This window comes from Chelmon rostratus, chromosome 16, assembly GCF_017976325.1.
Source record: "Chelmon rostratus isolate fCheRos1 chromosome 16, fCheRos1.pri, whole genome shotgun sequence".
NCBI lineage: Eukaryota > Metazoa > Chordata > Actinopteri > Chaetodontiformes > Chaetodontidae > Chelmon > Chelmon rostratus.
The window spans coordinates 7,670,972-7,697,586 of NC_055673.1; the positions used below are offsets into that span (position 1 = coordinate 7,670,972).

General features: G+C 41.1%; 1 protein-coding gene across 2 annotated transcripts in view; it reads left to right on the plus strand.

Annotated features, from left to right (window-relative positions):
• The window catches only part of angpt1 (angiopoietin 1), a 56,879-nt gene that overhangs the window by 20,811 nt on the left and 9,453 nt on the right, over positions 1-26,615 (plus strand). For both annotated transcript variants that reach the window (XM_041955112.1, XM_041955113.1), the window contains exons 2-7: positions 2,898-3,053; positions 3,695-3,816; positions 4,962-5,194; positions 11,848-11,975; positions 13,542-13,643; positions 17,242-17,408. In XM_041955112.1, coding sequence (XP_041811046.1) covers positions 2,898-3,053; positions 3,695-3,816; positions 4,962-5,194; positions 11,848-11,975; positions 13,542-13,643; positions 17,242-17,408 — 908 coding nt within the window. The remainder of the gene's footprint in view (positions 1-2,897; positions 3,054-3,694; positions 3,817-4,961; positions 5,195-11,847; positions 11,976-13,541; positions 13,644-17,241; positions 17,409-26,615) is intronic.

Sequence of the window (26,615 nt, forward strand, 5' to 3'; positions counted from 1 at the left end):
TCTTTGGCTTCTTGACTCTATCTCTTGATGAAAATGCAGAAAACAGCACCATGAATGGAAATGAATTGGATCCAGTCTCAGGTCAACTAAAAAATGGATTAGTTACAAAGGAAAAAATCAGTCATTGGCATGAGAACCTGACGTTTTAGTAGAAAATAAAGCTCCACATACTTTGTATTCTCGTTATGCACTCGTATTTATTTCAGAATCCCAATCTCATTCCCAACTGACACACATTTGCATTTCAGCTCTGGCAATGACAGAGAGCTTTGGCTTTCAGTGCTGACAACAGTTACGATTGGTAGTCGCTGACTGGAAAAGCACAGCATTTAACTGGAGACGAGGTTAGAAACCATCTAAATAACCCAACACCCACGTAGACCTATTTTACGGCTTCCCGAGTGGTGATTTTACATGATTGGGCGTGTTTGTGTAATCTTGCTTCTCCTTGGTACTTTCCATTTATGACCCCCACTGGATCCAGCCATGAGTCAGCCACATTCCCTAAGAGACAAACCATGAAGTGATCGCTGGGCTTAAGTTTCTGTCAGCCATCTGTCCCCTCAATACCTTTTCTCTCAAGGTGACTTACACTGAGCAAAGCCTATCGCTGTCCTCAAAATGTGGCCGCGATAATCTCAGCGGATGAATAAACCGCAGTGCAAAGACCTTGAACAGAACAGTGAGGTTTAAATTGAAGTTTTCAACCTAAAAGGACGTAAAAACAAACTACACCATCCGCAGAATTACGAGATTTTACATTTCTAGATCGACTGATAACCATTTCCAAACACAGTCATATTCTAAGGTTCATTATCAGGCAGAGTAATCCATCATTACTTTAGCTTTGTGGATTCCAAACTCACTGTTTTCTTTCCAATTCCTCGGGCCAGACCATTGGAGGTTATGTGGAAAGTGACACTTATATCAGCCTTATGTAGTTCACAGTCAGGGGAAGCTGTATTATGCCTGAAATCTGGCCCGAAAAAATGTTACATTTCCCTTTAATAGTGTTGCCAAGAAAGGATATTACACTGAACAGCTAATTCGACTTGGCAGACCTTTGCAAATGGCCGAGAACTGGCTGTTTCTGTTGAAGAGCGAAGATATCCATCTCTGTTCTGACAGTTTCATTATCTATTAGCCTGGGACTGATTGAAATGTTAGAATTCATCTATCCTTTATAAAAGCAGGAAAAAGGCTTTTGCTTTTTCTGCAGCAAAGCAAGAAAGTACATAAATATTATCAGGATTCTATTGTGCCAAGAGATACAGATACATTGATTTTTCTGTCTGAAAATATATATATATAGAGAGAGATCCTACAAACCCTTTATGGCAAGGATAAACGTCTAATTGGAATTACTTTGTCTGATATTTGTCATTTGATTGCACATTTGTTGTGTCTGCTCAGGCATGTGGCCCTCCTTATATGGGCCACATAAAATGTGTTAAGACCCCTTTGACTGGACCGCCAGTGGGGGCAAAGCACTGGACCACAGGACTTCGTGTTAGAGTTAATGCCCAGTGATTTATGACGTGCATCTACTGGGGGATGGACAGATAACGTGAGACTTATTTTGTCACCGTCTGCTTTCTCTGGAATAAAGCATTTCCCTCCCCAGTCTACTTTATCAGAGTGTGTGCAGTATTATTCAGCCCACGGCTACAGTGCAGCAGGGGAACAGTTGCTTAGGACACCAAAACATGTGATGTTGTGCAGTGTTCAGTGTTGACACTGATTTGTCTTGGCTGATGTGTCCCTGAAATAAGCCTGTTACAGACCATTGATGAGCCAAAGCAAAACTATGAACATCTTTGAAAGATCAAGTGGATGAGAATCTCCCCACTGGCCCATTATTGAATCATCTCAGTGTGTGTTCGGACTGAGAGCAACCAGATGAACAAGTGGACACTTAAAATCCAATCAAGTCAGATTTGTTTGGGAAGCAAAAGCATGTCTCTGATCATACACAGACAAGCTCTTCTATATTTAATAATAATAATAATTTGATATAAAATGATGTAAAACATTGTACAAATAAGAAACAAAGTACAGGAAAGTGAGTAAGACTTAGTAGGGTTAACTCACTCAGTGAAAAGTTTGAAAAAAAAAGCCCTAAAATATGATTTGTGAGGGAAATAACATGAAGAATCAAAGCACAATAGTACAATACACAGGTGCTCCTTATAGTTAATCCATAGGGGAAACTTATCCAACGTAAACCTTCATCTCCCTCTTGTCATCGTTTGGAGATAAGGATGAAAGAGTTCTTTCCAGACAAGCTTCAGTGAATATCTCTTCATCGCTGCCTCTTCCAGCCCGAGCTAACCACCGACATCTGGCTGTGCCTATGTTGGCTAAACCAATTCTTCACTTGAGCGCCACTCAAATGATGGAAAAAATATGTTTGTTTGTGCATGTCTTCAGATGTACGGACGAAACCCATTCCAGTGTGTGACCAACGAAATGTTGATTAAACAACGACTCTCAGAATCTTGTATCTTGATTAAGGTACATTATATGGTATCCTTTAAACCTGCTTTTACTATGGGGACAAATCATTGCCTGCGAGATAATATTACATCACTGTATCCAGCTCATATATTTCTTAGAGATTAAATCTGCCTCATGTCAGTTGTAAAATATCGTCTGATTTTTACCATCTTACCATACTGTGATCACAGGCAGAGCTGAAAATCAGTGGAATCCAATACCAGGTCATGAATGGGGCAAACCTGCAAGTTTACTGAAGAACATCTGCTGTGTTCTGTATGAGAGTGAACACGCACTACGCCAATGGGGAAATGTTATCACTCAGTGGGAGTTACCTGTAAACTCTGCACCTTTTCTTCATGAGTCTGATCTGTTTTTCTGCAACTTTTTTTCTGGTGCAGATTGAGAACTACATCAAGGAGAACATGAAGACAGAGATGGCTCAACTGCAGCAGAGCGCCGTCCACAACCACACAGCAGCCATGTTGGAAATGGGCACCAACCTTCTATCTCAGACGGCTGAACAGACGCGCAAGCTGACTGACGTTGAGACGCAGGTGACGCCTCTAGAAACACACTGACGCTAATGCTCTCAAACACAATAAACCGTAGATGTGCCCCACTTTTTATGTCTTTCTCATGCACAAAAGCACTGAGAGGATCCATCCTATGCTCCATTAACCCAACTATTCTGCATTGAGCAGCCCCAAAAAGGTTACAGAGGACTGGCCAAAGGCAACACTAGTGCTATATAAATGCCTATCCCTTCTTTGAGTTATTTGGCTCGGCTTCCTTTCAGTGTTTATACGGAGGAGTTTGAGGAGGAGGTGATGGAAAGTTGTGAAGTTAGCGGTTGGTAATTTTTGCTAAAGCACTAAAAAAGATAACTGTTTGCAAAGTTAAAAAAAAAGAATCATAGCAGAGATGAATATCTCCTAAGTGTTACCATGTGTTGGGTGAACACTTGACAAAATGAAAACAAAGTTGATGGTTTATATGTGCCTCGAATGTGCAGTGTGTCTTTCCTCCAGTGTCTAGAAAGCTTCATGTTTTTGGCTTCTCTTCACAGTTTGGTGCACATGTACATGGTATTTGCTAATATTACTGCAGCTAACATCAGCTATAAAGAGCCATAATTTCCTCTTTATTACTTTTGTGTTCTAAATATCTGTATTCTGTGTATTTCTTATCATGGCAGGTTCTGAATCAGACATCCAGGCTTGAGATCCAGCTGCTGGAAAATTCTCTTTCCACTAACAAGCTGGAGAAAGAGTTAATGGTCCAGACCAATGAGATCAGCAAGCTGCATGACAAGAACAGGTAAACAGACAAGACGTCAAGCAAACAAAACGAAACGCACTGGATAGCATCCATACTGCGGCAGATTGGACAAAGATACACTGAAGGAAGTAAAGATGATCCTGTCTGTGCAAAAAAAACGGCTTTTCACTCTGATGTTGTCTGCTGGTTTACGTAAAAGCTTGCTACCAGCTCTCAATGACAATTTTCCAAAGCAATAGTCAGCTGTGTACCCGACAACATAATAAGACGCTCATATTTTCTGTGATGTTCACGTTGGACCATTTTCATGTCTTCAAATCTTGTTCTTTACAGTGATTGGTCCTGTGGGATTGTTTTAGATGATGTAGTGTTTAGAAGGGTTTGGTCCACATCTCTCGTTGCTGTGTCCATGGAGACGCCGTGCAATCACTTTGAAAAAAAAAAAGAGAACATTTTAAAGGGTGGTCCCTGGCGATTCTGACTTTTAAATTACTGTCGAGGATTTCTGAGGGCAATTTCCCTAAGCTTCAGCAATTTTGACGCTGTTCCATCTCGTACGTGTCATCTTTTCTTTTCCTTGACTGAATCTGTAATAGAGGGAAACATGATTAGTTAATGAATTTGAAGCGTATATCATCTTTCATTAGACTGTACAGTGGTAATGTTTATGTACGAAAGGGGCTTGGTCATTTACCTCAGATGAGTCTGCCATGCGCATGATGAAGCATATGTTGTGTGGGAAACACATAGCAACCAAACCTATACACGTCATTATTTGTATTTCTGTCTAATGGGAACTTCTTGTGTTTGTGTTCCCATATTGTTGTCTGGGAAATTGTTATGAAGGGAGCACATCGCTGCATTTAGACTGTAATTACTCACAGCGTCCATCACGGAGAACAGCAGGAAGTAAAAATGTCCAAAGTGGAGGAATTTTATTAATTTATGCTCAATGGGATGACCGCTTTTTATGATTGCTATATGAAAAGATACACATTACATAACAAATAAATCATTGGCAACATCATAACTAAAACTGAAAAAACAAAACAATGTTCAATCCCTTTAAATCTGTAAAAACAACCCTTCTTCCAGTGGATTTGGACGTCCTGAAGGATGACAATTATTCACAACTTCTCCATCTTCCATAACAAACTGTTCCTGATCTTTTTCCCTTCCGACAGCCTCCTGGAGCAGAAGATGTTAGAAATGGAGATGCGCCACCGTGAAGAGCTGGAGACACTGAAGCAGGAGAAGGGAAGTCTCCAGGCCCTGGTGGGGAGCCAGAGCGGGGTTATCAGGGAGCTGGAAGCCCAGCTGAGCCGGGCCACAGGAAACAGCACAGCCCTGCAGAGACAGCAGCAGGAGATGATGGATACCGTCCATAACCTGCTCAACCTCTGCTCCAAAGATGGAGGTAAGCGCACTGGAATCAAAGCTTTACATACTGAGAGGTTTGGACCTTTTTCAGCAATTCAAAGTGTAAATATGGTTTTACACAACAGCCATCACGTAACAGCACGTTCTGGCTATTGTGTGGTGCTGAGGATGGAGAAGAAGAAAGTCATAAACTATTAGAAGTGCAAGCAAATGTTTAAACTAACCGTGATCGCTTGCAGAGCCACTGAGAAACGACTGGGGCCAGCAGCTCAAAGCTGGACCAATCAGTGAAATACCAGGAATGGTTTAGATGACAACAATAAGCAAGGCTGTGTTCTGAAGTTGAACAAACTGCCAAGAAATCATGGAAAATCAGGACATAGAGCATGATTTACCAACTGCAGGGGCTTAGGTGTAGGTAGAGCTAAGTTGCAATTTGACTCTGCTATTACAGCTGCAGTGTTTTTGGCTATGCTTTCGGTACGGCTTCAGGGTTGGCAATGTTGGTTGGTCCAACAACTATCGGATGGATTGCCATTATATTCTGTACAGACATTCATGGTCCTCCGGGGATGAACCCTTCTGCCTTGATTTTTTTTTTTTCTCTAGCACCAGTATGAGCTTTAGGTTTCTGAGTTTTGAGTGAAACATTCATGTTCCCCTCAGGATGAATTTTAATAACGCTCCTGATCCCCTGACATTTCAGTTAGCGCCATCATCAACTCAGTATTTGAATTTCTCAAATATTGTGACCAAAACTCCATCAGCCCCAGCTCTACTTTGTGTGAAGAAGTTAGCATGCTAACACATGAAACTAAAGTGAAGAGGGTGGACATTTTACCCTCTATCATTAGCACATTAGCATCGTCACTGTGAGCATGTTGGCCAGCTGACGCTCAGTGCCCTTCTATGTCGAAGTTCAGCCCCACAGAGTTGCTGGCATGGCTGTAGACATTTAGTCTTGATTCACTTTGAAGCCGTGAAGCAAAATCAAGAACATCCACCGTGCACTGGCTTGGTCCAACCGGGCGAAGAAAGGTTTATGTTTATGTTTCAGTGGAGGAGAACTCTTGTCAGTCATCTTTCAGTTGGTTGTAGACTGGTCCAAATTACGTCCACCCCCACTAGCGATGACCCTAACGCTAGAAAATGCTCAGTGACCCTGAGCCAAACCACAATGTGCAAAAGAGAGTTTGTGGACTGGCTGTGTGACGCTTGAACCGTGAGGCAGCACTCAACTTGTTTTGGATTGCTTACTTCCTCTGGTCAGATGTTACAGCTACAACGTTTTTGATTTTACAGTCCTCGTGATATTATGATGACACTTGTTCTATAAACCTTCCCCCATACTGAGAGACACAGGGATGCACTGGCTATTAAATTCTGCATCATTGAGAGCAGCATGAAGAAGGAAACATAGTTCTTATTGTAACCCGGTGTGCTCCTGTTAAAGACGTTTGGTGCCTCTCATAAACCAGCATGGTACTGTTCTTTTTCTTTTCTTTTTTTTGCATTTCACGCTATAACTTTAAGAAGTGGCTTCACTGGAACGTCGAACATGACTCTGGTTATGAAGTAATAGGCTTATTTTATTCCTCAGAGTCTCCGCCTTCTGCTAATATGAGACCAGGGATTTCCCTTTTGGCCCTACGTTTGACCTGACAGCAGCGCAACCTTTCTTGTTCGGTCAGACTCGGTGAACTCGTTTACCCCTTTCCCAGCCATTTAAACACCGATCCCAGTTGATCCCAACATTGGCCTTAAATCCCATTGGTCACAGCAGATTTAACATGTCTGTGTGCGCCGGGGGAATTGGTTGCAACCTCATTTACATTTGTGGATTTCCTGCTGAGACGCCTCGAGACCTCACAGTGCTTCCCTGAAGTTTCCCATCTGACGGGAAACAACAAGGGATGTCGGGATCACGAGCGGATAACTTCTGCACATGATTAACACATGCTTTGTATTTATCATGCTGCTCCCTTTTGTGATTTTAATGTTCCATGCAACAAGGGTCAGGGCGGCTCCTGCTCGCTCTCCATCTGTTTAGTCTGGATTTGTGTATGTTACATTTAATTACCAGAGGTCTTGTGAGACCATTTTGGCCTGACTGGTCATTATGTATCATCTTTGCATTCTTCATATTGACATTCATATTGATGCAACACTTTTGGCTCTCTGTTTTATGGGTGTGTAGTCTGCCAAGTTTGATTAGATTCTCTGTATATTGTACTTTTCTGGCTTTTTTTTCCCACCAAGCCTGCTTTTTTCAGTGGGGTCAGTGAAGCAGGGTGCCACAGCCCGTCCCCCTGCCTGTGATTGGTGGCTGCCTTAATGAGAGGCGATAGAAATGGAACCTGGCCGCTGTTGCTCCGTGGTTGGTCCTCTCCTCTTCCGTGGTGGTGTTGAAGGTTGGGGCGGGCGTGCGGGTCAGAGGTCTCCCCTTTCTTCACCTCAGCCCAAATAAGTCAAACTGTAATAGCTCCTGGGGGAAACCCCGTCCAAAGGAGGTGAAGGAGTAGGTAGATCTCACCGGTCATCTGACGCACTGCTCCTGTTTTCAACGGCATTTAAAACACAGAAACAGCAGACAGCTCTCTTTCTTCCCCCATGTTTAGGGGAGGGCTTTTGTTTGTTTGAGAAACAGATTACTGTTTTCATTTGAGGAGAGGGCTAGCATTTCATGCCATGGAGTGGCGTCTGCTTGCATTTGGCGCTGTTATGAAAACTGAGCATTTCCTTTAACGCATGGACTCAAATCAGCGTTGACTTTGTGTTGGGGAAGATGACAAATACTTAGAATAGGAAGTTTTAAGACTGGATCCTCATTAATATACGTTTTCCCATTTGCTCTCTCTTTGGCTTTTCCTAAAATGAAGGTTTCCAGTGTGTTTACAACCATTGCAGTGGAAGAGTTGAGGCATTTTTGATGTGGCCAGATGCTGCAGCGGAGCACTTGTTTAGGTTGTAATCATTACCCAAACCTCATTAGTGTGCAATGAGCCACATGCTGTTATTAACAGTAATTGACCTCAGATTTGAAACCCTCTGTAAAAAATTCTGGCCACCAGATATGATTTTGTTTAGTGTTCTATTATCCCACAAAATGAATGACATTCATCATTTTTACAGCTGCTTACTCAGAGTAGAAGAGGGTGGAATTATAAGTTCCATGCAAAGCCTCAAAAAATGCCGTTTGCAGGTTGTAATGCCCCAACACGACAGTATGGTCAGCCACTTCATTATTCACGAAGCAGACGGAATCTTTAAGTCCTGCACATGATTATTTTCACGCTTCACCGACCAGCAGAATGAGTTGACACCTACATTTGCAAAGACCCTGTAAAGTGTGCAGTTATTGCGAGTTCCCTTAGCGACGTTCATAAAAGTATGGGTGTCTCTCACCATTATTTTTGCAGAGGGAAGTAGGTAATTTTATTATATGTGGCGTTTGCACACTTGTCTGTTGAATGGAACTTTTGATGCATTTAATAAAGCAGTAGACACAAATTCCACTCAGAGCTGGTAAATTGATTAACTGCATTCACCTGGGCTTACAAGTCTAAATCCATCCATGAAGGGCTACAGGGCTACAGTACTGTCTTTAGACTGTATACATTATGATAGCATTCAAAACCTGTCCAGCATATATATGCTAATTTACGTTGCTCTCTAGATTATGCACATTGGTGATGTTTTTCACAAATCCAGGAAGTGAAATGTTCTTTTACTGGACAGAAATCATAGGAGGGAAACTCCACAGAACGGGTTTAGACTACTAAAACACTCCATCTCACATGCTTAAACCGTGTTTTTCAGTATTTACCCTGGATTTTTCTTTAGCCTTCATCAAGTGCACTGAATTTCCTAAATATTACCGTAAAACTTTAATCATGCAAAAGCTGCAAGGAGCAGTTCCTCTACGCCATCCAATTAAAATATACTGACAGTGAGAGTTTTATAGATGTGTTTCACATATATACAGTATTCCTTGATATGCAGATAAAACACATAATCCACAGAGCATATGATTCCTGCAAGATGTATTCCTGTTCTTTCCTCAGCGGTATATTAAAGGAAGTAGATTATTAAACATATATTACTTGAATCTCATGAATCTTGGGACTCGTTACCCAGAAATCTTTACACAGCAGCCATAATCCTCTTCACATGTTAAACCAGGACTACAAATCACTGTTGTAAAATGTACTGTGGGAATGCACTGGTATTATTTTATAGTGCTGTGCATCCTTCATATATGAATACACCAGAGAAATTCATTGGATTTTGGATGGAATCACTTAAACCCTTAGTGGCATTTAAAGACTGATTATAGTCACATGGGAGCTGTGATGTCTATGGCAGTCCATTTAGCTCCATTACTCACTCTCCTTAGCTCTTGTATTTGGGCTCATTTGGCAAGGGCACTGATTTATGCAAACACCCAAGCTCTGCTGATCCTTTCACATGAACCCCCTACTGAATACGAGTCCCCACTGAACCACAAAATATTTTTCTCTAAATAAATATTGGGATATAAATAATATTTTCAGAGCTGGGCAGCAAGCTGTTCAAGGGAGCCGCTCCTACACTGGAGCATCAAGTCCCTCAGCAGACAGTCTTCTTCCACCAAGGGAGATCTCAGAGGTGATTGTGAAATAATTGTCCACACGGTTACAGATCGAATACCAGAAAGTTCCCCTCTGACAAAGCTCTCCATGGCCTCTAAAATGTGCCCCGCTGTCTGCCGGCTTGAGGTAAATTACCGCCTGACAGGGCAGCTCTTTGTTGTATTAGAGTCTGGAGTGCGAGGGCCCACTCTGTCAACCTGTCACAGCAGGAGATTCTTGTCGCTGATACTCAATACTTTGTCAAAATGCTCAGATAGTACACCCAAACACACGGCCTGCTTCCGCCATGGAGCTCTGCGCTCGGGAGGGGCGATCAAAGCGAAGGCGAGGGATCGCTGACACATTTCACTTTTCTCTGACATCTTCTTTGGCTCGACGATTCCAACAATACAAACAGTGGTGTGAAAACTGAGATGAACCCCTCATATGGGAGGAGAAAGGGAGGAAGAAAGAGGAGCGAGAGAAAAAAAAAGGGAAAATCGGAAGGAATTTCCATCTATATAACAAGGGCAAGGAAGGTAAATATAAACCACTTGTTATAACAGGAACTTGAAATTTATAGCTTGTAGTATTTTGTCCTCAGCCCCTTGCTTGGTTTCAAAATAGTGCCGCCATAATTATCTGCAGATGGAAATGGATGCAGCTGGTCTGTCAAAGTCTGAGGCCTTCTCTCAGAGTGGGGGATCATCCAGTCGATGAACTGCTTTTCTCTTGCTAATAAGTTAGTCGCCCTCAGATTTTATCTGACCGTTACAAGATACTCACAACGAGACCTCACCGATCAGCTTCTGCCTCAGACTCCTTTTATATTTTCTCCTCTGAGATGCACAGATCTGAAATACGGTAAATTGACCCATTAAGGGTTTGTTTGCAATTTGTGATTGCATAAAACATTATAGAACTGATTACTTCCATACTTATCTGACACAAGAGGTTGCATGAAAGGTAATAGTTTTTAAATAGCATGGACTTTTTTTTAACAGTGCTATTCTTGTGTCTGTATCTGGTGTATTAAGTGTTTATTTAGTCTTGTCTTTTATCGGCACTAACACCTGAGCTTTGGCATCTGTTAGTCCAAAGTCCAAATTTGCTCCACCGATGTTTCTGACAGACAGCTGGCATATGTGCATATATACAAAATGTAGTGCAGGCTGTTAATAGATGACATTAAAGCCAATTTATATAGAATTAGAATTTCTGCTTTGGACTTAAGTGCCCCTAGCAGCAAGATCAGAAAGACGACAACATTAATCTACAGCCAAGTAGTGAAAATATCCACTTCAACACGGTAATGTAACGTGACCCTATTATTGTTGCAGTATGCATTGTTTTAAAAGGTGGGATAACTTGGAGAATAAGTAGGAGAGACAACACAGTAATAAAAACTGTATTAAGAATAGTTCTTTTCAGTGATTGGCCACGGGAAGTGAAAAAGTAATTTTCTGTAGTAATACATTTTCTGCAGTAATATTTAGCTTGGACTTGAGCACCAGAGTAGCTAAGCTGAACCTAACATGTCATGGAACCACTGTCACAGCTTTAGTATGTAGAACTAGTTTCAACGCATCATTTAGTGTGGAGTTTGCATCCTAACTTACATATAGCAGGTACAATGGGCCAATGAAGTCTTGAGATTTCCAGGTAACCCGCAAAGAGTCACTGTGCCCAGTTCCCTAATAACCAGCTAACAACTGGTAAAAAACAGAAAGCTTTTCTTTTTTCCTTTCTGTTTGTGTACTGATAATTAGTGAGTTTTAGAGGTGCTGGTAGAGGTATTTTTGAACTTTGGAGAGGGCCGTCCTGTTTCACCCTTCTTCCAGGGTTTACGTTAAAGTTAAGCTAATTGCCTCCTAGCCCCTGCTTCAAGTTTAACAGATATAAATGAGCTTGGTATTAATCTCCTCATCTTACTCTCGTTAGCAAATAGTATTTCCAGAAATGTCAACCAAACCAACAGTTTGCAGCAACCAGTCGCTCCAGGGCTGCAAGTCAATTTACAGTATGATTTTGAACATAATTCTAACATAACACCTTCCCATAATTTCTTTCACGCCCACAGTGGTTCCTAATAGCACAAAGGTCGCGGATGAAGAGAAGAAGTTCCGTGACTGTGCCGACCTCTACCAGGCTGGCGTCCATAAGAACGGAGTCTACACCATCCAGATCAATCCTCAGGAGACCAAAAAGGTGTGAAACCAAAATATCTTAGAGCCAGCAGTCCATCGTGGTGTGAAAATGTCTGCCTTTTCATCACTTTTAGTCTGCTCTTTAATAGTGGGTTTACAGGCTTTTGCATGTTTTCTTTTCGCTCCAAGAAAGCTAAAAAGACCCCCCAAGCCACCACTGGGCCGATGAGTGTGAATGGTGGGTGCTTGCTGCTGGGGGTTGTGAGGTGTGAAACAGACGTGAAACAGGACACTAAGCCGATCAGCATGGTGACAATTGTGTTTGTGTGTGTTTGTGTGTGTGTTCGCCTGTGTTCTTAACCTCGACACTATGCTTATACTCTTGATAGATGTGAGCGATGATCATCACTTACTTTTTCTACTTTTTCAACAACGCCAGCTTTAATTATGAACTGTTAGCATTTTAAAAAGAGTGTCCTTTTACAACATTCAGTTGGGAGAACGCATTGTGCTGTTTGTATTCCACTCGTAGCAAGATAGCTAGCTTAGCTAACTAGAGCTGTTTGAGTAGAAGCTAGTTAGTGTAGCTTGCTAACGTTAGCGCTCATTCTAATTCATGTTATTTGAGTCATTGGCAGCTCCCACACGCTGATCAGCATTGTGTTCGTTCTAGCTATAGCGTTAGCTGTCTTTCTTTCAAGAGTCATGGAGAGTAGTGATGGCAAATGGTGACATCTCACTATATGAATCACAACATGGAGTGACAACGGTTAACTGCGTGTGTTATTAGAGCCTGTGCACGCAAATATTTCACCAATCCAGTTGACAGAGTAAGTGACACCCAGGCGCTATTATTGCAGAACAAGTTGGACATAGACAAAGAAGCACATAAGTTAAAAACAAAGGAAAACACCAAGGACATACAGGTGCATGCGTATAGTGTACTGATTATAAGAGAATAGAATCTTAATTTAATTGCAGATCAACTTTAACCATCAGTAGCATTTGTAGTTGACATACTTTTTTGTAGCATGAATGATGAGCTAGTCTCAGGGAAAAAGGTTCTGTCGAGGGTGCTTACCTAATTATACCCAGGCTGCGTTCATGTGTGTTCAGCTGTGTGGGCTGGCTGAGGTGAGAGACCTCGTCCACTCCACCCTGGGGTCTCCTCCTCAAAACAAAGAGCAACACTGCAGATAGAGCAACAGCCTTGCATTATCAGCTTACACGCACCGAGGTCCAAGGTTAAGGGCCACATTACACCCAGGACCTCCACTTTGATCCTGCAGAATCGAGGCCGTCTGATGAGGAACATCTCCCGGGAGTAGGTGAGGGATAAGGAGACGCTGATTAAGTTTAAGGAGGACACAGATACCTTGCGTTCCCTAAGATTATTCATCATGAAAGCTGGGAGAAGGAGTGTCTGAATCCAAATAATTGTTCGAACGTAACTTCATTGTTTGTTAATGCCGCTGAGAGTCACGCTGAATGTTGGAATCATAAGCTTGCTAGTTAGATTATGCGCTCCGAATCCCGAAAAAATGTACAAAGGCCTATGGGTGCTATCAGTGTGCTTTCATACATGTGTTTTCCCACCCTCCCTTGCTCTCTCTTTTCTATTGTGTAGGTGTATTGCAACATGGAAACAGCCGGCGGTGGATGGACGGTCATCCAGCGCAGAGAGGACGGCAGTGTGGACTTCCAGAAAACGTGGAAGGAGTACAAGATGGTGAGACAAGAAAAAGGCGTGCACACAGACACTTCCCCGGAACGCAGACACTCATCCATATCCATCACACCCGAGATGATAATGGTGGCCCTTCAAGACAGTGACTCAACAAACAGACTGAAAGCTAGAGAATATGCTCATCCATATCCATTAAGCATAAATTACGAAACTGTGCGATGAGCAAAACATCCTGTTTCGGAAACACACTTCCGCAGGGAGATTATGACAAATTGAGTGCGCTTTTTGGCTACGATTGAACACGCTGAAAAATAAGAGGCAGGACCCACTGATCCAAGACCATTTGGAAAGCTTCAGCCAGATATCCTCCTCTTCAGATATAGGTCCTCCTTCGTTTTTGTATTAGCAATATTGTCAAGGGTGTCTGAGACTTGCTTCGCTCCTCAGCCGAGGCTTCGGTGACATGCTGTTATTCTTCCTCTTTTCCAACAGGAAATTATTACCTAAATGTAAAAACAACACATTTGTTTAGTCTGTATAGCACTGTGCCAGCTGTTTCATCTGTTTGTCATCAAGGAGAAATCTATGCATATTTGCACTGGGAGTGTTAACATTTTCATCCTAAGCTGTGTTTAGACGGTAATTGGATTTATTATTGCTGGCAGTCGCACTGCTTGTGTTTACTGTGTAAGTCACCTGTGTGTGCCTTCCACGAGCTGTGCGTTTATTGGAAATGGACTAGTTTCATTCTGTCGACTGTAATCTTATTTCCGTTTCCAGTTTAATTATTTCCCTTCTCCGCTGCTCTTGGTGTGCAGTTTACTAGTCAATGGGAGAGACCGTTTGAATGGTAAAAGATACAGAGTGATAATAAAAGAGAAGGACAACAGAAGAAGAAAAAAATTCAGATAATGTGAGGCAAAAGAAAGTAAGCACCAGTGAGACAGACATGGAAACCGTCCAGCTTTAAACAGGTGTTATAGAGAGCATGGAGTGCATTACAGTGCATTAGGGCTCGGCCGACATTTACAGCGCTAATCTGACAGTTTAGTATTCCTTTTCATCGCCTTGAAAGACTCAAGGTGATCAATGGTGTTTTATTGTGTTATTCATTTTCTCATTCTTGGTCTCCGTAGGCTTGTGCTCACAGATTTAAAGGACTTGAAGGATTTGTAAATCTTTCAGTCAAAACTGAGATGCTGTTTCTTTGTGAGACCATGGAGAAGATTTTGGCAAAAGGGTTGTAGTGCACACATTAAAATGCAGTCTTAAGGCCATCTAATGGTTGTAATTACATTACCAGGAGACCACACATCTTACAAAGTGTTTCACAACTTTCCTCTTATCAATGTTGAGCAATGGGTCCCAACTGCTGCTCTACTGAAGTTGTTAGCTAAAAGCACGAACAAACAGTTGAAATAGTTAGCTAAAACTAGCCTAATGCATAACAGTTGAAATAGTTTGCTAAAAAATCATTCATAAACAGTTGAAATTGTTTGCTAAAAGTAATGATTTAACAACTGAAATATTAGCTAAAAGTATGAATAAACTATTGAAATAGTTAGCGAAAAGTAGCCTAAATGATAAACAGTTGAAGTAGTTAGCTAAAAGTAATGGACAAACAATTGAAGTTGTTAGCTAAAAGTAATGATTTAACAACTGAAATGTTGGCTAAAAGTAGCCTAAATGATAAACAGTTGAAGTAGTTAGCTAAAAGTAATAGACAAACAATTGAAATTGTTAGCTAAAAGTAGCCTAATGGATAACAGCTGAAATTGCCAGCTAAAAGTAATGAATTCATTGAAAAAAATAATTGATAAACAGCTACAAAATGTACCTAAAAGTAATGAACAAACAATTGAAATCATGGGCTAAAAGGCATGAATAAGCAGTTGAAATAGTTAGCTAAAAGTAATGGCCAAACAATTTAACTGGTTTGCTAAAAGTATTGGATCAACAGTTGAAGTCATTAGCTAAAAAGATAGCTAAACAAGTAAAATGACTTATAATCGAAGAAATTGGCTCAAAGTAAGGGATAAACAGGTGAAATTAAGAGCTAAAAGTAATGGATAAAGAGGTGAAACTGGGAGCAAAAAGTAATGGATAACAATAACAGTTTAAAAAACAGTTTCAGTTTCCAAGTAGCAGGCTATGAATTTTGCATACTTAGCTAACCTACTCAAAATTAAATTGAATGAAACAATTACTGTAACTGTAGTCACTGTTTTAGAATTAATGCTGTTCAATTCTATACACTTACAGTGCTTCCATGAATACATGGAACTGGTGCTGATATCAGCTATCTTATACAGTTGTAAGGGCATGTCAGACAAAAAAGGTTGGGCTTTCTCTTCTAGTATTGGACACTCAGTGTAATTCTATCTTATCTCTCTAATGCGCAACAGTTCCTGAGATTTACAGCGCTCAACCTTTACAATTACTTTTTCCCCCAGACAAAGCGATTTTAGCAAGTGTAACTGAAATGCAAACCGAGCGCTCAGTCCAACAATATGACTAACCATCTCCTCATCTTTTCTGAGCTGAGTGATGTAGATCAGGTTTGCGTGTGAAGGATCACGAAACACCGGAAATATACAAAGGAAAACTGTCAACAGAGCTCGACTCCAAGCCTTTTCTCCGGCCAGGGTTCTTGAGATAAACCGCGGTCACAGTAGGAGGCATTGGATCAAGCTGAAAGCCAGTCAGGAGGGAACATCTCATCAGGAGTGAGATCAAATGCAGAGAAAAAGGAGAAAAAAGGAGCGAAAGCAGCAATGGGCCCCAGTCACTTTCTCTTCCACCCACTCGGCAGGACATGCCTAAGGCCAGAGGAATGCCCCATATTTACTTTCCCTCCTTCCCATTTCTCATCACCACACACGCTCAGCACAAACACAGACTTCTCCCTGACTTTGCCTCCCTGGCCCACTCTACCCCCCTCCTTCCCAGTCTTTAATGGAGCGGTCCAGACTATCCTGTCAGAGCTGTAATGTCATCCTGCTTTGTGATATTGCTGCTGTCAGAAGCACTTTGCCTGTAACCGGGAGCCTCCCTGATCAAATCAAATACAAGCTTTTGCAGTTGTTTGAAGGAGAGTCCGTGCATGCTGTATATATTTTGGGAGAGGAGTCTTTAAGTAATAATGAGTTTAACATGTGTGACTTGAGTGGAAGACAAATGGAAAAAGGTGTGTGTCTATTTCAGCTGGTACCAATTTAGAGACTTTTATAGGTAGGTAAGTCTATCCACGTGCAGGATCAAGCCAAAAAGCATGCTTTAAAAACCTGCATAAAATATGTTAATGTACAAAATGAGTAATGTGTGTAGCTTTTTCACTGATGTCTGGAGAAATGAGACTCGAAGGCTACGAATAAAAAAAAATCTACTGCTTCTACTGCTGGATAAACAACCACATTATTCATTATAAGGGACAGTTTGTTCTGATCTAATTTCTGATTGACAAAAAATAAATCAATAAACAAATTAGAAAATTCCTTTCCACCCATTCCACAATCCTCTAGTGCTGAGATTTTATCATTCTAGGAAAAGAGAGGCCATAGCAATGACAATAATAATCTCTTGTCTGTGATTTATAAAAAGGATTTTCAGCATCATTCCTGTTTCTCCTCCGTCCTTGCAGGGCTTTGGGAGCGTGTCTGCAGAGCACTGGTTGGGGAACGAGTATGTTTACCAGCTGACCAGCCAGAGGCAGTACGCCCTCCGTGTAGAGCTGACAGACTGGGACGGACACCAGGCCTTCTCACTTTATGACCGCTTCCAAATCGGCAGTGAGAAACAAAACTACAGGTGAAAGTGCTCATATTGCTACATGTAGACAAAGAGGGGGATAACTGTTTTTTCAGACGAGGAACACACAGACAGCCTTTCAGCGCGGCGGGTCAGTATCCTCAGGACTGGATCTGTTTTTGCAGGAATCAGTAGCGGTTTGAACTCCAGCCTCATTTGCACCATGTGTTAAAGTAATACAGACACTACTTTGAAATATGAATAAATGAATGAATCTGCAACAGAACAAATTATCCTTAGCCACACTAGTAGCAGCATGGCTCGACTGATGGCAATGTTGGTCAGTCTCCACCTCTGAGGTCCAGACTGTGATATCTCAACTACTATTGGATGAATTTACCATGACATTTGGTACAAACATTCACATCCTGTCTGGATTAATTATAATAACTTTGGTTATCCCTAAACTTTACTTGTCCAGCACTTTGATGTATGACCAAATATCTGCATAGCTAATGACCTTTATCAGCCTCAGCTGTACTTTATTGCTAATTAGCAAATGTTAGCATGTGAATACACTAAACAACCACATTAAACATCACACTGCAAGCAAACATTGTGACCACATTAGCATGATGATTTTGGCATTTTGCTCAAAGCACTGCTGTGCCTAAGACAACTGCAGCCTCACAGAACTGCTAGCGCAGCTGCAGACATTGAAGTAAAAGCAGCAGAAGAAGCTGCACAGGATGCATTCACACACGGTATTGAGTTTAGGTTTCTGTCGAGAGCTCAACACACAATCGCTGTGCAGCGTAAAACAGGAGGGAATCTGCCTCAGGTCGTGGTTACACGCCCATAGTGCGAATAAATGTGAGCCGGTACCAGGCTTGTGTAGACGCCTGCGTTGATTAAAATAGGAGCATATTTGTTCCGTTTGATCTGTGTGAGGTGGCTGATCGTTGCATATCAGAAGACTGTGAAACTGTCTTGAGCGTATGTCACCTAAAGAAAGGATGGAAGGAGGAATGAAATTATATAAGGTAATGACACTTCAATGGAAAGACAAAATGTGCAAAAGTGTCAACAACTGTAACTGTGAGCTCCCCGGACACTTCAATCGTGTCGATCCTGTTATGTAAGTCTGTGGCAAAGTTTTTCTCATTGCAAATTCCTTCCAAACCAAATGTATCGCCTGTCATCGTCTCCTCATTACAAACTTCCCTGTGATTGACGCTTTGTCCTTGTGTGTTGTGGGGGCGAAGGTTTCTGTTTTCTTTTGAGGGGGTTAATGATAACAGGCCTCAAACTATGGCAGATGCTTGGCCCTCTCAGATGTGGAAAACTACTGCAAATTCCACTGAGTTCCAGGCAATTGCTGGCTTCAGAGGAGAAGGTCTGACATCTTCAATTCTGCAGCTTTCACTGGATGGCTGGTTCCCTCTGATAAGAAGTCCCTTTAGTTGCGAAATGTCTTGTGTTCAGCTTTGAATGACGAAATAAGGAATTAGATTCTGTGGCTTAAAAGCCTTTACCTCAGCCCTTCCATTCCTTGCACCTAAGCTCCAGAAAAGATTACAAGTTTCAAGTGTGTCCCTGCAGCGGGGGGCCGTTAGGCGCGATGCCATATCTAATCTTCAGAATTGTCTTGCGATGAGAGGGGTTTCACTTTACGAGGTTTCCGTTTTGAGGAGCTTGTACCTGCAGTGGCCTCTGTGGTTTTCGCTGAGAACTGGGGAAATGGATTTCAATCAGGCAGAGGAGATCAAGTTGTTTTTTGTTTTGAATTTAACATAAAGTTGAGGTTTTGTTTGACCGCAACTTGAGGACCGAGAGAAACTCCATCTCTGGTTACCTTTAGTCTTTAAGGCTTTGGTTTGAATGCAGCTCTTCAAGCTTGTCAGCCTGGCACACAGATATGTGGAGTGCAGGCCTGTGTGTCGGTAGGGCTGGGTATCAAACCTCAAACCACGTGCGAATCTAAGAGAACAGAGTTTATCAAAATGTTAAGCAAATTTAGCTTCCCGCAACTAACTAACAACACACATACATTTATGCTTGCTTCTATATCATCCTTTCCTGGGTTTCACACATATTTCAAACATCCTACACTTGACCTTTTTGTTCTTTCGATTTGGGCAAACAATTATATTTGTGCCCGCTGAAGCAGGCAAAGGACATCCTCGACCATTCTAGCCTGTTTTGGACACAGGCTCAACACACAGATCTCTATAAATAGATTTGTTCTTGAAAAATAGTTGCGGTATGATAATCACACATTGCTTCTCTGAAACACGGGCCAAAACAAACCAGATGGCCTGGTCCCAAACAAACCGACGCTGCCACGTCCTCTGTTTTTCTGCTTTGGCACCTCCCTGCTTTTAAACGTCAAACAATCGGCGACATGTTCTCCAAATTGCATTTGCTGCTCTGAAACAGAAGAGATAGCTGTAAGTGATATGTCCTGTCTTTTAGTTGGTTTTGGATTATTTTCTGTCATCCATGGTGGGTTACTGGAATAAAGTCTGCGTCAGTGTGAGTCAGACAAACATTTATAAAGGCCTCATATGGTACAGTCAGTGTGCCTGTTTCTCCCTCTCTGTTTCATACACTTTAAAAACCAGAGCACATAAACAAGGTCATGAGCAGAAAAGCACCACTTGGTCACCAGGTAGAATAAGTGGATAATATGTATCCAACAACACAAGCACACAACTCACCGTTTATCATACACAATACTGAGCTTTACCAGCCAGAAAATGTCTGTCTTGCTGCCAGCTTCTTGGTTTCGTGCGTATATACTGTAAATATACTTCCTGTGAAATGGAAATTACTCAACATGCAGTGAGAGAGAGAGGGAGGTGTGCAATTATTCCTCTGTGAAATATACCGTAGGGTCCTAATTCTTTAGAAATGAAATCATATACATGGAATAAATGTCATATTTATTACCGGCGCTCAAAGTTTGGACCTGACTTTCATTTTTATTCAGTCATCTAACTCTTGTTGTCTTTCTCCAGCATAGTACGACCCTTAAATCAGTTCATCGTTAACAATAACCTTGTTCTGAATGAAACACTAAGGTGTCATTTCACTACTTTCAGGTTCCATTTGTTTGATGTTTTTATTGAAATTGTGAGACTGGAAACCCTTTGAGACTCTTTAGGTTTTTATAGCTCTGCGATGTCAGTGTCTCACAGTGGAACAGTGGTAGTTAAGAACAGAGAATGCAATAATAGAGACATATCCATGGCTATGATGGGTGTGTTTGCTTACTATCCCATATAACGATCAATTAACATCCTTTTTACCCCAGTTTAATGTTGCTGGGGTTAGTCAATGCCATTAGACTGTTGAGTTTTTGCTTGTGCTGACGATCTTTTTTTTAAGAAGGCAACCCTGTCCTCAGAGAGTTCGCTTCCATGAATCATAACTGATAAGGTGACTGAGTACAGCTTGTTAACACAGCTGAATCAACATTGTTAAGTTCAACAGCTTAAAGCTCCAAGCTTTTACCAAAAATGTTGTTTTTAGAATAGAGAAAATGAGGCAAATTTGGTGTATCGCTTTATTTCTGAATCAGCTGTTTAAGGTGGTTCCAGCTTCTCAAATCTGAATGTCTGCTGGTTTCCTTCTCTGATAGTTAACTGAATATCTTTGGGTTTGGACTGTTGCTAAGAAAGACTAAGAAATATATATCTCAATTTGGTCTTTGTAAAATTGTGATGGGCATTTTTCTCTATTTTATGACATTAATACAGAAAATAAAGTGCAGATTAAAGGATAATGGCAAATATGCAACATTTTTGGCTTAACTATGAGCAGAAAAAGATAACTGTCTGTCATGCATGGTATCTACCATGCATTGGTCTTTGCAGAAACGATGCCCTTAGTAGTAAAGCGTTAGACTAGGGGCAGATCAAAAGGCTGCATCAATGCAATAGCAGTCAAATAAAAGAAGAAATCGAGTCACTGGCTACATCTGCACAGTGTAAGCTGACATCAACATGTTGATTTAATGTTGAACGAACAAATCTTATGGAGGAACACTGTGAGGGGTAAATCTGGGTTGACCAGAGCAAGAAGGTTCCCACTGAACCACAACCTCATAATGTTGTGAAATGAGCTCTTTCAGTTTTTGCCTCATTGTGAGTGGGGTCACCATAATTGCAGAGGTTACTGTCTTTGCAAACAACAGAAAAGTCCCCTATCATCATAGCTAATTTGGTTGCTTTGATACAGCATGGGTTGCAGAAAGAAAAATAATAAGAATATAATTTGACGACCTGCAAATATTGTTGTAACGATAGCCATCAGATCAACACATGCAGTTAATCACCCTCATTTATCAAAGTTTCTTTACTGCAAAAATGGACTTTGTGCTACATATCAATATGAATAGACGGGGTAAAGTAAACGTCAACCTGTATGACACAGAAAGCAAAATAGCAAAAAGACATAAAAAAGAGGCTAATTAGAGAAAGTACAGATGGAATGAATAAAAGAAAAATAGTGCTGAGTCAGAGGGAAAATGATGGCACAGAATGAAGAAAATTGCACGTTGCACAAAACGAAATTACGTAACAAGAAAAGAAAGAGCCACAAACTGAAACGAATGATACACAATGCCAGCTTAGGTAAACAGTTTCATGCAGATAAACAGTGATTCTTGAGAATGGTCTTGAAGTTAGAGAGGAGTGTTTCGATTTATAGCTGGCTTTGTAACTTTTTCCGTGTTGAAGTTTTTTGACACAGCCTTTGTAGATAAATAAATACTGAGGATTATTATGTCACTCAGCTAGGAAAGACCAACTGAACTTATTCAGTGTACTGGTGTATTGTTAATTCTTTCCAGTAACAAACCTCAAAGTGGCATGTTAAGAGTGATGGCAGCAGAGCTTCTTGTGGTGCATTAAGGGACAGGTGTAATTTCTCTATGGCTAACTGAACAGAAGCATCAAGAATAAAGCAGTATTGTCTGCATAAAGATGTATTTGACAAAAATGGCAATTTAAAAATGTTCAAAGTAAGTGCATGTAAACCTCCTGAATGTTGGCAAGCCCTCGAGTGGCTTACTTATAGGTCCGCTTAAGAGCTGTAGAATAAATGTGGGTAATATATACTGAATAGTGCTGAATTCATTAAAACATGGTATAGTTGGCGGCAGGTAGACGCTGTGTAAAATGTCAATTAAAACAGAAATCAATCATTTGCAAACAAACTGTGTTTACTGACAACGGTTTTACGAAGTGTTCCTGAGCCCATGTAGTAACATCCTTTATCCAATCATGTGTTCACAAAGTGGTGAACCTCGCTCCATCCTCTCTTGTGAACGACTGAGCCTTTCCAGGATGCTCCTTTCATACCCAATCACGATACTATCACCTGTTACCAATCAACCAGTTTACCTGTAGAATGTTCCAAACAGGTGTTTTGCTGCTCCTGTCCTGACTTGTTTGAAATGTGTTGCTGCATCAAATTCAGAATAAGCAGATATTTACAAAATTCACATTTCATTTATGGTTGACACAGCATATCCCCAAAGTCCTTTACTGAACTATAGATAGGAATGTATAATGTCTGAGTGCGGTTAATGCACCGTTAACCCTAATGCATGTTAAGACGTAGTGAAGTACCCTGGGCACCAGAGAGAACCATAACGTCCAAAACTGTCTGAGGTGTACATTCACAGCAGTTAAATATATGCACGGACACAAGTTGAGGTTAACCAGAAAAAATGTTTCGTATGTACTTTCAAAGCCTCCCTGCTGGAAGAAAAGACTTAATGTTTATTTTCGAACGAGCCATTACATCTTTATTCAATATCCTTCTTTGTTCGGACAGCCAAGTTCTTAAATCCAGTGATTTCTCCATATGGAAATGGCCAGATTTCCCCATGGAATCAGACAGATCTCGTTTAGATGTTTTTCATGTGAGGATTTAGGAAAGAAATTGGCAGAGATATGGGCTCCAGAACATGGTGACCCCTCTATTTTCCAAGACTCACACTGAGATAATCTTGGATATCTCAAGCTATGTCTACTTGAACCTCATCCCTGGAAGCATCAGGTTCCACAGTTTTCAATGACACAGAGACAAAGCAGCAGAGCTATAGGCTACAACACTCGTATAGGACAGAACAAATGAGGATCAGTACCAGGACTTGTTAGAGATCAACGATATGTTGTGTATTTTAAAGTTTATCCATAATCAAAGAATCAAAGTAAATTATGGTCCACCTACTAGACCATTCAAACATACCACATGGCCTTCATCAGATGGAGTTTGCTCAGTTGTCATGGAGCTGGATCTGTTGACTTAAAGTGATATGGATGCAATCATATCAGCTACTGAACTCACATATCAACCATCTCTGTGGCAACTAAACAAAACTCCATCTGCGGATGACGTCCTATGATGCAGCTGAAAGCTGTGGAAAAAGCTACTAAGTTGAAGTTGCTGTGCCAAATGTCCAAGTCCAGAATTCGTTGTCATGCTCAACTGGACAAAAATGTCAATTTCAAGCGGTGTTCGAAGGAAAGTGTTCCAAAAATAATAACCTGAATGGTCATTAGCACTAAAAGCAACTTGCAGAATTATATGTTAACATTGCAGAGTGAGTTTCAGGTCTTTGTCTGGTCTTAAAATGCCTTTTAATGGATGTGAGACTTAAAGAAGCAGACAGAGCTATTCATTTGAATTAGCCATAGCCAGTAACTTTCCTGCAGAAAACATTATATTAGCGATCTATGTGCACTATAGCTAACCTATGTATATATCTGTACATACTGTTTGCATCAGTGTGTATGTGTCTCAGTGGAGATACATGACACCCAGTGGCAAAAGAGCAGTCAAGCAGGTCTCAGGCAGCCAGACACCTCTGCCGTCTAATAGCAGGTCCCGAACAATTGGTCAGGGTGATTAACCTCTGCAATGGGCCAATCAGACTGCAGTTCAGGGGGCTAATGACTGCCAGGTGTGTAACAGCACGTGCTGGACCCTCAGCTGACTGGGTTGTCGCCTTCATGTACGGAGATGAAAGAAAAACCAGCAGGCTAAGCTCGGCTGTGTCAGTCAGAAGATGAAAAGTGGCATATTTCTTAAAAAAAAAACAAAACAACTTTCATTTGAGCCTCTAGAAACGTTATAGTGATCGTTTACACCATTTCAGTATTTGATTTCTGCCGTGCTCTTCAAAGAATCACTTGAACTTTGCACAGGGTAACACAGATTCCATTGGACACATTGTTTTATGGCCTTTCCCTAACCCCTCCAGAGGAATTCTTTCATAAAGTTACTGTATGACAGCAATATCCTCTGTTCGCAGTAACACGGTGCATTGTGAAATGGGAAGTGTCAGATAAAAAGTAAGACTGCAAACAGGCGACATGTTAGCAAATGTGAGGCCAAATGCCAAGCCCAGCCTGCTGTAATCCAACACATCTCCTCCTGTGTGTGGGGAGAAAGGGGCACATGTTTAGGAGGAGCACCTCCAAGGAGTCCTCTGTGATCTCTCTATTTTAAATTAAGTTCATTTTTACAAACACGAAGGCTGATATATACTAGCTCGGCTTGTGAAGGCGCTTTCTAGGGACAACAGCTCTGACAGGCTTCAGCAGGTCTAACAAAACTCTTGTCTTTTCACATATTTCAACTCAAAAGTTTTTTGTAATATGCATGTTAGATAATGGAGCAAAAAAGTATGAATCCTCTAGGAAGTGCATGTTTAAATAAAGTTAGATAACACTGTTTTTAAGATACAGTGTGATAAAATGTCAATCCTGGTAACCTAGTTTTACTCGGCGGTGCTCTCAGATAAACATATCGCAGTCATCTGATGCCTCACCTTCACCTTCTACGACTCATTTCCCACGTACACAGTTTGTAGCTGTTATACTCCAGAGCACAGACTCATTATGAGTGAAACTGAATCTGCGTCAAAGCTTTAAGGTGTCGGTTCACCCCATTTTCTCTCCTCATAACCGAGCAGTATTTAGTCATGCAAATAGTTTTGGTTTTATTTGCCCATGTTTTGATGTATCTCCATTGGAAACTTTTGTAGCCGCCTCCAATACAAATGCGTGGAAGTTCATTTGTGGCGCTAAACACTCTGAAAACATTTTCAGAAACAGCGTCCCAGTTACTGTAAGTGTCGTTAGCAACTTTTGATGTGAGCAGTTTTAATTGGGAATGATTTTCTACTGATGCAAGGTTTGTGTATTGTTATTGACCTGGATACTGCCATCGCTCTCTCAAACGCAAACGGAATTCTTGATTTTTTTTTTGTTTTTTGGAAACATAAACTAAAATTATGCTGCATCTATTGTTGATTTTTTCCGTTTTTCAGAAGAGTATGAAACAGTTTTTGGACATACTTGTGGAAACAGTGCGTAAGCTACAGGCCACTTGGTTGGCATTTACCATGGCAGCAGTTGGCTGACATCTATTAGCCAGAGACATGCTAACAATATCTGTGGTGGCCTACTTACAGGAGCACATCTTGTAAATGACATCTTTACATGAGGTTTTTCTGTCCTTTTTCACACAGTGTTAGTTATCAACTGCTATCTGTCCCTTTACAACATGCAGCACGTGGGATGATCATGCTATTTCCAAAGCAAAATAGAAGTTAGCAAGCTAAGCTAACTAGCTTCCACTTTCCAAGTGGAAGTTGCTTTTCACTCATGTTGCTTCAACACCTGCTGAGTGCCGCTATGAAGTGGTTCAAAATCACATACTAATGCTACTAGTGCTATCTTAGGCTTTGGTTATGCTGTTCTATGCACCATGACACCATGTTTTGTATGAATAGTGCTTTAGTGTGTGATTCCAAACTCAGACTGAGAGTTGTGTTCATCATTCAGGAGGGGGGCTAGCTCTGTTAGCTGTCTTTCTTTAGTGACTCAATGAAGTTTAAGTTAACTTGGCTGGTTGTTGTGATCAGTAGAAGTTTCTGCTCAGATGTCTCAAAAGCTTTGGAAAGAAACCAAACACTATCTGCATGAGAAGGTACCACCGGGGCTTAATGGGAAAATATGTTTTTTGCAATCTGGGTGAAATGACTCCTGAATGATGACATGCACTGTTGCTACTTCGACTTTCCAAATATCCCCAGTGGATATTAGAAGAATTAGATGGCGGGACATCAACCTCCCTCCCCAGAGGTGATATTGAGTAAAACCAAATTATTCCACTCACAACTCAATATTTTGGTTGCTAATGAGCCTTGACCAATTGCATTACTAAGTTACTTTAACAGGAACAATC